The sequence below is a fragment of the Echinops telfairi genome, unplaced genomic scaffold, assembly GCF_000313985.2.
Source record: "Echinops telfairi isolate 266 unplaced genomic scaffold, ASM31398v2 ScPeMD7_443;HRSCAF=831, whole genome shotgun sequence".
NCBI lineage: Eukaryota > Metazoa > Chordata > Mammalia > Afrosoricida > Tenrecidae > Echinops > Echinops telfairi.
The window spans coordinates 33,543,988-33,556,701 of record NW_022104341.1 but is presented as its reverse complement, the minus strand read 5'-3'; the positions used below and the strand labels follow the sequence as shown (position 1 = coordinate 33,556,701).

Here is a 12,714-nt window from a genome sequence, read left to right as displayed (position 1 = left end):
GATTTAAATATGATACTACTTGATCTTTACAACACTGCAAGAGATGCTTGTCCATGATGGTCTTAAGCAAGCTTTGATGAATATTTCTTAGCTTGTTCAAGTTCACCTAGTACAGTCAGGATTTAAATTCAAGTTCAGCTGACAGTTCTTCTTTACCACTATACTTACCTACCTTCTATGTACAAAACATTTGTATATGTAAGCAGTGGACTTAGGTTTTCTATAGACTTCATACCATCCATTAGCAGAACTAAGGATGTGTGAACCACAAGATAAAGTCATCATAAAAAAGGTATGGATACCATAGGGTCAAAAGCACACCATTCATAAGCAATGCTTTACAAACTAACTTTAGGCACAGTTGCAACTTTGGAATTGTTAGAATTTGTGTTTGCTTCTTGTTACACTTTTCTCAATTTTGAAGTTTATTTCATTTTTTTTCTCTTAACTAACAGTTCACAGAAGAAAAGCTTGGCCAGGCAGAGAAGACGGAATTGGATGCTCACTTAGAGAACCTCCTTAGCAAAGCTGAATGTACCAAAACCTGGACAGAAAAAATAATGAAACAAACAGAAGTGTTATTGCAGCCAAATCCAAGTAAGAAAAATGTTATTACTTGTCTCTCTTACTGACCAATGTTAAAAAGTACTTTAGTGGGGTTTCTTTAATATTTAAAAACAAAACTATAGAAAATGAGCATAAAACATAACAAGAATAAATCTGGATTACATGCTGAATGAAATCTAGGATAAATATTATGTGGTCTCCCTATTTTAAAAAGTCAAGAAAACTGCGTTCTTTGGTTACTAGGGATGGGAAGGGGTTAGGGATAGAGAATCACTTTCAGAAAGTAGACAATTGACATTTGGTGGGTGAAGTCTAGTGAACTTGACCAAAATAATGATGACACTACAGAGTATGCAATTAAAAGGAGTAATTTTGCAACAGTAGTAATAACAGCCCAATACTGTGTGTGGCTATATACGTAGAGGTCAATGCATATATGTGTCTAGGAACACATCCACAACATGCACTTGGGTACTATATATACTCGTGTATAAGCTGACCCGAATATGAGCCAAGGCACCTAATTTTACCACAAAAACTGCATTAAAAATGTGCTGGAAAACTTAGCTCATACACGAGTATATGCGGTAGGTGTGCTTATAGCCTTATGTGTGTCTGTATGTGTTTTTATGTGTGATATATATATATAATAAATAATGCAGAGAGCACAGTTATGGAGACTTTCTATACAAAGCCATATTCCTCAAGGAATTGGTTTACAACATTAAAAGGTTTAGGGATCATAGTTGTATGAAGTACCTCAATCAGTTGCCATAATATGATTCATAAAAATAATGTTTTACATTCTGTTTGTGGAGTAGCATCTGGGTTCTTACAGGCTTGTAAACCAGCCCTGTAAGCTACAACTATTGGTATTCTCCCATCAAGAGGAAAAGGGAATGGTAGAAAACAAAGACTCACAGAAGAAACTGTCCACTGGGCTAGTAGCCATGTGAAGCATGACCTATTTTGTCCTGAGACCAGAAGAACGAGATGGTGCCCAGCTACCACTACTGATGATACTGTACAACAAAAAGCCCCAGCGAGAACAGGAAAAAACGTAAACCAAATTCAAATTCATGAAAGGGCCAGATTTGACCAATGAAGACTGGAAGAACCTCAACCTTCAGAAACTCTTTTACTTAGAACTGAAACTACTGCTCGGAGTCAACTGTCAGACAACAGATTGGCTTTTAAGCTAAAGAATGTCACTCATTATGAAGATGCTTCCTTAATCAGTTGATTTGAGACTGTGATCGTTAGGTTATGTGTCAGACTTAGCTGGGCCAGGATTCTGTTATTTGGCAAGTGAGATGAGTCAACTGAAAGAGAATCTCCTCAAGGGTGTGGTCTGTTTCCTGTATATGTGGACACTCTGGAAAAGCTTGCTTGCTTTTTGCTAGGTCTGGATCCAGTATCTCGCTCATCATTTGATTTCCAGTTCTTTGGATTTGAGCCAGCAGACTGCCAATCAAGGGGGAAATTATCCCTAAAGAATTGAAGGAAAATTACGTAAAGGCTTAAATTATTACTAGTGATGTATATTTATGTTGTTTACATTTCCATATAAATTGTTTCATTTGAATTTTAGACAACTCTTTATGGTTTTCACATCACTTAACTCAATAACCTTATATATAAGGTAAATAATTGTTTATTGAATGAACCTTAGAAGTTAGTATCTTTTTTTAAAAACATTTTATGGGGGCTCGTATAACTCTTATCACAATCCATACATACATCCATTGTGTCCAGCACATTTGTATATTTGTTTCCCTCATTCTCAAAACATTTGCTTTCTACTTAAACTCTTGGTATCAGTTCCTCATTTTTCCCCTCCCTCCCCCATGAACCCTTGATAATTTATAAAGTATTATTTTGTCATATCTTATACCGTCTCCCTTCACCTACTTTTCTGTTGCCTGTCCTCCAGGGAGGAGGTTATATGTAGATCCTTGTAATCTGTTTCCCCTTTCTCCCTCACCTTCCCTCCATCCTCCCCGGTAGCGCCACTCCCACCACTCGTCCTGAGGGGTTCATCTGTCCTGGATTCCCTGTGTTTCTAGTTCCTATCTGTACCAGTGTACATCCTCCAATCCAGCTAGATTTGTAAGGTAGAATTGGGATCATGATAGTGGGGGGAAGAAGTTAGTATCTTGTTCAGAGTAGCATAACTATTTTGAAATAGACCTTGAAGTAGAACCAGGATTAGATAACCCTATCTTTTCACTATGAAATTTATATATCAAAACAAAATACAAAAGGCAGTAATGCATGCTTCCTTCCCCTTTTTCCTAGTTTAGTTATGACCATGATTTGAAAGCCTATAAATTTATTTTTAGATAACTAGTTTAAGTTACAGACTTTAAACATTTGTGCTATTTCACACAAGTTCTACATAATGTGTTAGTATTTCTTTGTTGTTTCAATTAAACTGGGACTTCACTTTGTAGTCAGTTGATCCTTCACTCATATGACCCCCATATACGAGGAAACAAACATTGCCCTGTCCTCTGACATGCTTTTGATTGATTGTAAATCAGACTATTGTGATCCATAGGTTCTGTCACTATATGATTTTCAGAAGCAAATTGACAAGATTTTCTTCCTAATCCATATTAGTCTAGTAGTTAAATTGTTGTGACTTTTAGAAATACGTTTTTTACCCATTAAGTAAGATTCATTATCTTTGGAATAGCCTTTTGGTATTTTATACCCATGTAAGGTTACTTAAATACTATCTGTGGCACTTTAGAAAGGAAGTAGACATTTTTCCTCTTCTTTGCCATATCTAGAATCCTTGTGTATAGGGACTCTGTTACGTGTATTTTTCTGAATGACTCATAAGGAGCCCTGGTGGTTACTCGTTGGGCTGAAAGGTCAGCATTTCAAAGCCACCACCTCCTGCTGCTCAGGAGAAAGAGCTTTCTACGCCCATAAAGACTTAGGTACAGTCTCTGAAACTTGCAGGGCATAGATCTGACCTGCCCTTTGGGGCCTTTGAGTCAGCATTGACTCAATGGCTGTGGGGTTTCTTGGTTTGAACAAGCTCATGCACTCTTGGTAAATGGAGAGATGATACTGGTATAAAGAGGCTTAAAAAATTTGCTGCCATCATGTCAATTCCAGCTCATAGCAACACTTGCAAAGTTAAAATGGCTTATATAAAGTTTTTCTCTGAAACAGTGTCTCGATCACTAGGTCTGAGCAATCGTTACTCTTTTTTCTTTGTGCTCCAATTACGAAATTACATAGATTTTGAGTAATCAAACCCACACTTTAACTCAGTTTTTCCACAGGACTTATTCTTAGTATATGATTTTTCAGAACTTGGGGTTTTAAATATATATGTAGGATTGCTTGCACACTGTAAGCTTATGACCTACGGAATGAGCTATTAAAGTGAAACATATTAATATTACAAAGGTTTTATTAACTGAATAAATCAGTACAAGATCCAATTTTAAACTTATGATGAGATAGAAAAGCAACTAACCTGAAAATCACTCCCTTAGTTAAAAAAATTAATAATAAAATGAGATTCTGAAATTTAGTTGGCACCTTCTATGTGGAATAGTCTATCACAAAAAATAAATATCATTCCAGCAGCCTATAACATCCTTTTGCCAACTCCTAAAATGTCTGTGTTCAATCATTCTTAAAATTTTCAGTGCACAGTATGAAATATACACTATTGTAGGAATGTGTTTGAGGTATCTAAAGTGAACCTGTTATGACTTAAACTTCTTTATGAATTATAATCTTAATTTTTATCTTACCGTTTCTGTAAACTTTTTCTTCCCTCCCCATTTATCCCTGTGACACCTCCTAGATGTAACAGTGAATTCCTTTTGTTATAAACATTATTCTAAACCATATGTTTTTTTCAGACTTAACGAAGCTTTGACCACTTGTTCAAATATTCTGTCACTTTGTTTTACTTAATGTTTTGTATTTTAATACTGAAGTTTAGTGATTTTTGTGCTCAGTGATACCATTACACTTTAAGTATAATTAAGTAAAATGAGAGCATCATATTGCTAATATGTGTATAGACTGTCACAACTTTGGATTGGTCTAGTCCTTAAGTTCCCATATTTTACTTAGGCTCTAGAGAGAGTGAGCTAAATGTACCAGAAACATGTGGTTGTTTAGTTCTTTGATGTAATTTATTCCCATATTTTTATACCTAAAAAAATTGAAATTATGAATATATATTCAAAGTTATAAGTTACTAGGTAAACAAGCGGCCATCTAGCCCAGAAGCAACAAAGCCCACATGGAAGAAGCACACCAGCCTGCATGATCATAAGGTGCCAAAGGGATCAGTTATCAGGCATCAAAGAACAAAAAAATCATATCATGTGTGCTCACCTCCCTGATAGGATCGCTGAAGACAAATGGGTGCATAAGCAAATGTGGCGAAAAAAGCTGATGGTGCATGCCTGTCATAAGAGATAGCGTCTGGGGTCTTGAAGGCTTGAAGGTAAACAAGCGACCATCTAGCTCAGAAACAACAAAGCTCACATGGAAGAAGCACACCAGCCTGTGTGATCACAAGATGTGGAAGGGATCAGGTATCAGGCATCATCAGAACAAAAAAATCATATCATTGTGAATTGGGGGTGTGTGTGTGCGGAGTGGAGACCCAAAGCCCACTTGTAGGCCACTGGACATCCCCTTACAGAAGGGTCTCTGGGAGGAGACGAGCCAGTGAGCCAGTCAGGGTGCAATGTAGCAATGATGAAACATACAACTTTCCTCTACTTCCTAAATGCGCCCCCCCCCCCGCCACTATCATGATGACATTTCTACCTTACAAATCCGGCTAGACCAGAGGATGTAAACTGGTACAGATAGGAACTGGAAATACAGGGAATCTAGGATGGATGATCCCTTCAGGACCAGTGGTGTGAGTGGCGATACTGGGAGGGTGAAGGGAGGGTAGTTTGGAAAGGGGGAACCAATTACAAGGATTAAAATGATTACAAGGATCTACCTATAGCCTCCTCCCTGGGGGACGGACAGCGGAGAGGTGGGTGAGGGGAGATGGACAGTGTAAGATATGACAAAATAATTTATAAATTATCAAGGACTCATGAGGGGGGGCTCGCGGGGAGGGAGGGAAAAAAATGAGATGATGTCAGGGGCTTAGATGGAGAGCAAATGTTTTGAGAATGATGAGGGCATTGAATGTACAAATGTGCTTTACACAATTGAAGTATGTATGAATTGTGGTAACAGTTGAATGAGCCCCTAATAAAATGATTAAATATTATATAAATAAATAAAATTTATTTATTTATATAATAAAATAAAATAGTACTATAAAAAAGTTACTCTTTAGGTGCTATATGAATGGTGTAAAAGCAACTTTACTAAATATTAAATGAATTATTAACAAATGGTTTTCTGGAATTTAAAATTCCATAGAATTCTCAAATTATGCTTTGAATTTATTTGTGTATAAGAAAGAGCTTTATATAAAAGAGTAATTGTATATTAAGAAAACATTCAAGCTCAGTCCAGATCAAGTCCATGAGTCTGATATTAGTCTATATGTCCGATACCAATCTAGAAATTCCTCTTATTTTTAAATAGTTTGGCTCCAAAATGCTATTTTACTAAATTCCTAAAATATTAATTTCTTACACCTATACTATTTATACAGTCACATGCTAAAATGTTCATGATTACATGATAATTTTGCATTTATTTCAAGAGGTGATACATGGTTTATTTTTAAAGAGACAAACTTGTTCTTACTCATAATGACCTTATGGGACAGAGTAGGACTGCACCCCACGGGCTTCTTAAAGAGTTTAAACCCACTCTGATGCTGTAGAGTTAGAAAGCCACAGCGGAAGAACACGCTAAGTATACCTTTAAAACTCAAGAAATTCAAGCCTCAAGTTGTAAGCTTAGAAGATTCTGTGGGCAAAATATTGAATGATGCAGGAAGCATTAAAAGAAGATGGAAAAATACATAAAGTTGCTGTATCAAAAAGAACTGGTTGATATTCCACCATTTCAAAAGGTAGCATCAGAGCAAGAACCAATGATCCTGAAGAAGAAAGTCCAAACTGCCCTGAAAGCATTAGCCAAAAACAAGTCTCTGAGAATGATAGAATACCAATTCAAATGTTTTAACAAACTGATGAAACACTGCAGGCACTCACTAGTCTGTGCCAACAAATTTGGAATAAAGCCACTTGGCTACCTGATTGGACGACATCCATATTTGTACCCATTTCAAAGAAAGGTGATCCATGCAAGTAAGCTTTTGCTGAAGATCATCCAGCAATAGTTGCAGCAGTATATTAACAAGGAGCTCTGCCAGAGATTCAGACTAGATTCAGAAGACGTAAAGCAAGATACACCATTACTGATGTCAGATAGATACTGGCTCAAAGCAGAGACCACCAAAAAGATGTTTACTTCACCAGAATGATGTTTACCTGTGTTTTATTGACTACGCCAAGGCATTTGACGATGTGAACCATAACAAACTTTGGATAATCTTGAGAAGAATGGGAATTCCAAAACACTTCATTGTGCTCATGAGGAACTTGTACATGGATCAGAAGGTAGTGGTGGGAACAGAAAAAGGGCATACTACATGAATTAAAATCGAGAAAGGGAAGCTTCAGGATTGTGTTCTCTCACTGGTTGAATCTGTATGGGGAGCATATCAGAGAAGCTAGTTTATATGAAGAGGAATGTAGCATGAGGATTAGAGGAAGGATTATTAACAAACTGCGATATGCAGATGATATAACCTTGCTTGCTTAAAGTGAGGAAATCTTGAAGCAGTTACAGATGAAGTTCAAGGATTGCAGTATGGATTACAAGTCAATGTAAAGAAGACTAAAATTACAACTAGACCAATAAGTAACATCATGATAATAGATAAAAGGTTAAAAGTTGACAAGGATTTTGTCTTTCCTGCATCCACAATCAATGCTCATAGAAGCAGCAATGAAGAGATCAAATGACATATTGCATTGAGTAAATCTGCACAAGACCTGTTGAAAAGCAAGGTGTAGTAGTTACATAATCTGGTGTCAATTTGAGGATTCAAAGTGGAGGGGTGGAGTCTGACCAGTCAATCAGGTGGTAGTTTGATAACCTCATTTGGCAGCACTAAGGAGATAAATAGCTCGTTGGAGGTGGGACACATGCTCACTCCCTGAGAGACTCTACTGACAAGACACATGGAGCTATGCTGTTGGCAGCGAGGACCCTGGACCTGGAGAAGGCATGTGGAAACCCCTGCCAGCACTGAGATCCTTACAATGCCACTGGATCCAGAAGACTTCCCACCCACAGGCCTGTGATCTTCCTGCATTAAGCATCTTCCACGTGTTTCGTGTGTCTGATGAGGACTTTATAGATTGGTATCAGATACATGGGCTAATATCAGACTTAATGGAGTTGATCTGGACTGAGCTGGGATGTTTTCTCAATGTTCAATTGCTCTTATATATAAAGCTCTTTCCTATACACATGAGTGTCTATGAATTTGTTTCTCTAGTCTACCCAGACTCACACACAAGGTTACTTTGGAGGACTGAGTTGTGTGCCTTACTCAGGTCATGGTATTTTCAGTTGCCTCCTATGCATGTGAGAGTTGGACATTGAATAAGGAAGACCAAAGAAGGAAAAATGAGTTTGAATATTACTGCGAACTGCCAAAAGAACCAACAAATCTGCCCTGAAAGTATGGCTAGAATGCTTCTTAGGGTCAATGATGGCAAGATTGTATTCCACATACTTTGGACATGTTGTCAGGAGAGACCAGTCCCTGGCAAAGGACATCATGCTTGGTAAAGGAGGTGGGGCAGAGAAAAAGAGAAAGGCCCTTGACAAAATGGATTGACATAGTGACTGCAACAGTGGGCTCAAACATAGTAAGTGTGAGGGTGATGCAGGATAGGGTGGTGTTTTGTTCAGTTGTACATGTGATCGCTATGAGTCAGAGCCACCTAACAATGGCACCTAACAATTGCCATAGGGTAGATTCTGACTCAGTGACGCTTTTTAGGATTGTCAAGGCTTTGTAAACCTTTCAGGGAGGAGATAGCTTCATCTTTTTCCTGTTGGGTGGTTATTGGTTTGAGCCATTGACCTTGATGTTAGCTGCCCAACATTTGCCAGGGCTATAAATGTTTTATAGGAAAGCAAGAACTTTTGCATTTGAAAACATTGGTAATTTTTACTTTTCTCCCAGATGCCAGAATAGAAGAATTTGTTTATGAGAAACTGGATAGAAAAGCTCCAAGTCGTATAAACAACCCAGAACTTTTGGGACAGTATATGATTGATGCAGGGACTGAGTTCGGACCGGGAACAGCTTATGGTAAGTGAAGGCAAAAAGCCTGAGTCTAGTAAAAATATGTTTACGTGTAGGTTTTTTGGTCTTAAAATATATTTTACATTTATCTATACTAGTAGAATCCGTTTTAACTTGAAATTTATTCTTTTGAAATTATGAATGAAGAAATATAAGTGATATAATTCAATCCAGAATTTAACATATTTAAGCATATATTTTTAATATTTTCATTTATAATTCTTCCACCTTACAAAATTTTACCATGTTCATCTTTTCTTTCATTAAGACCCTATGTTCTAGTGCCAGTGTTCCTTTTTTGCTTCCAACTTTGACATTCCAATCATCAGTAACTATCAATACTTCTTCATTGCATGTTTGCTCAATTTCATACTGCAGAAGATGGTAAAAATCATCTTTGATATTAGTGGTTGGCGCATTAATTTGAGTAGTGGTTATATTAGCTGGTCTCCTTTTAGGCTTAAAGATATTCTGTCATTGACAATATTGTACTTCTAGGTCTAGATATGTCTAGAAAAGTTCTTTGGATAAAGATGTCATCCTTCCTTTTCATTTTGTCATTCTTAGTATGATAGGTTCTGTGATTATCTAATTCACTATTGCCAATACCATTTCATTTCAGCACTGATAGCTAGAATATTGAGCTTTGTGTATTCCATTTCACTTTTGATGACTTCCAGTTTTCCAGATTCATATTTGGCACATTTTAAATTAATACTTACAGCTTTTTTTTTCTCGTTTTAATCATGCTCCATTCACAAATAAAGATTCCAAAAGCTTTACTGCAGTCGTGTCGTTGAGGTTGGTTTGGTGATTTGGTGCTGTTGTATAAGGATTGGACTACTTAGTACAATGGTTCTCAACCTGCGGGTTGCGACTCCTTTGGGGGTCCAACAACCCTTTCACAAGGGTTGCCCAATTAATAACAGCAGCAAAATTACAGTTATGAAGTAGCAATGAAAATAATTTTATGGTTAGGGGATCACCACAACATGAGGAACTGGGTTAAAGGGTCGCCGCATTAGGAAGGTTGAGAACCACTGACTTTATTACTTAACCACAAGGTTGGCAATTCAAACCTACCAGCCACTCCTCAGGAGAAAGTAAAGATCTACAGTCATCTCAGAAACCCTATCTAGGGGTCACTGTGAGTCAGTCTGCTTAATAGCATTGGGGATACTTGGAGGAGGATGTAGCTCTTCCTCGGCTTTAAATGCTTTACAGGACTCATCTTCTAGCACTGTATTAGTATTCCGCTGCTATTCATAAGGCTTTTCACTGTCACATTTTTCCAGAAGTAGATCTCCAGTTCCTATTTTACTTGCCCATCTTAGGAGCCCTGGTGGTGAAGTGCTTACACGTTGGGCTGGGATCCAAATGATCAGCAATTCAAAACTACCAGCAGCTCCTGGGGAGAAGACTGGGCTTTCTACTCTAGTAAACAAGTACAGTCTTGGAAACCCACAGGGGGTCTCTATGAGTCAGTGTTGACTCAATGGCAGTGAGTTTGGTTTTGGTTTTTGTCTTAGGTCTAGAACAAAGATTTTCAAACTTACTTGCCCTACCCTCCCCTTTTCAGAAAAAGTTACTCAGCACCCCTGACAAGTAAAAGCTTTTGTACTGGAACCCAGTATCCAGGATGAAGTGTAGGTATCTGCTTTAGCATATACAATTTGACCTTCTATAGCTTGGGGATTAGATGCACCTTAGTCCTCAGAGTGGACTTTGAAAGTATTGACCAGTCCGGAAGCACATCCATCTTCTATGAGTGAGTGACCCTGCTGGTATTTGAAATTCCTGTGGCATCACTTTCAGCATCACAGCCACCGATAGGCATCCACAGTACAACAAACGTGAGTGGTAGAGTACACACTGGGACCTTACCAGATAGAATACATAGGAATCAAAGCTACTACATCTGTGGAAAGAAAGTGGAAAAGGTCAACGCTAGCAGTCAGACTAAGGCCCTGTCAGAGGAGAAACTTCAAATACTTTCCACTAACAGAGACTGAGGGTAAGACCTGCACCTTGCCAGTGGTGGAAAACTTGTGAAACTCAGGAAAACGGGAGACCTGTCAGGTTCCTGCTCTTGCATGTTTCATGGAAAAATCCCATTATCTGTTAAAGCTTATTGTTCCACAAACTTTTTGTAGCCGCTCTCATATTTGAGTTTAACCTTCTCCTGACAGGTTTACAGCTTTCACAGGTTCCATCTTTTGCAGGTTTTCCTATATAATTGAAAACAAAATGTGTGTCCACTCTCCAGAAAAGTAGAGGAGAAAGGCAACAGTTTTATTGTTGAATAAGTAATGAGTCTGAATGTGATAAATAAAAAGTGCAAAAATAGCAAGAAATCTCATGCTTTTATATGGCGGAGTAGGTATGGCGCATTGGATTTATATTTTCAAGATAAAATTGCTAATATTTTAGTATCTTTATTGCCACAGAGCCTTATAGTGCTAATCTTTTACCAGAAAACTAAAGGTTGGTTTTGGATTTGATCTTCCTTTATGATCACATTTCAAAAGAGACGACCTTCAAAATATTCTTGATTTACATGCTTTTCAGAGACAAAGAATTTGTAATGCCAAACTTTCTAAAGTGCATATTGAGAGAAAAGAGGGCGAATCATCTTATTTTTATTTCCTCTTACATATCTCTACAATGTTAATATTATCCCTGGATGTTGGAATAATACTTGATTTCTGTTTTCTTATGTAGCTGTGCCAGCTTTCTTAATGTTGTAATGTCTTGTCTAATGAACAACTCTAAAACTTGAAATTAAACATCATTATTATGCCTCAAATGTTATTTTTGCATAATATGAAATTATTTTAGATTTCTATAGCTACTGTTCTAATTGTGTATATTTTTTCAGTACTGTAATAAGTAAGATCTGCAAGAAATTTTCCTTATTGGTTGGGGAATAGTAGATTAAGTAGTTTTCCTGGTTTATCAAGTCATTCGCAAATTCTGTGATTAGATAAAATTTTAGTAGTTATCTCTGTCAGAAAGATATATTGTATAATGCCATAAATCATTGACTACTAGCTTTAAAATGTACAACTTCAAACTTTTACTTTATGGTCTTCAAAATATAATTCCTTCATATCTGAAAGTGCTTAAAATTTCTACAGCTTTACTGACTTGTAGCTACCAAGCTGTACTACTTCTCACAAAGATCAAATTTAATCTCATTTTACCATGCAAAAATGTACGACTACATAGCTAGTTATCAGAAGTGATTCTGGGAGTGGGTCTTGTGGTTCCTCAGGTATTGTCTACTTTCTACTCTTGTCTTTTTAAAATATCAATGCTTATATGTTCCAAAAGCATGAACAGCCCCACCCCAAGTTATAAATGTAAACTATGAATTATAAATAATTGAGAAAATGGTTACATGTGAAAACAGGAATTGTGAATTGGTCTGCTTATTAAAATGTTGTGAGCATCATGCTTTCATAAGCACACGTACACAACTTGAACTCTAGCCACAAATACTTCTTATAGTAATTACTATACTTCTTATAGTAATTTGAACTAGTATAATTAACTGATTTGGTAGAAAATTCATCTTTCATATTTTCACTTCTCACAACTATAGAGTTGATGCCAATTCATAGTGACCCTCTTGGACGGTGGTTCTCAACCTTCCTAATGCCACGACCCTTTAATACAGTTCCTCATGTTGTGACTCCCAAACATAAAATTATTTTTGTTACTACTTCATAGCTGTAATTTTGCTACTGTTATGAATTGTCATGTAAATATCTGATATGCAGGATGTATTTTCA

The 12,714-nt window shown here is 37.0% G+C and overlaps 1 protein-coding gene across 1 annotated transcript in view; it reads left to right on the top strand.

The window, feature by feature from the left end:
- Positions 1-256: 256 nt before the first annotated feature.
- Positions 257-12,714, top strand: part of SH3GLB1 (SH3 domain containing GRB2 like, endophilin B1) — a 33,241-nt gene continuing 20,783 nt past the window's right edge. The window contains exons 1-3 of the mRNA XM_045292045.1: positions 257-292; positions 456-597; positions 8,798-8,926. Coding sequence (XP_045147980.1) covers positions 257-292; positions 456-597; positions 8,798-8,926 — 307 coding nt within the window. The remainder of the gene's footprint in view (positions 293-455; positions 598-8,797; positions 8,927-12,714) is intronic.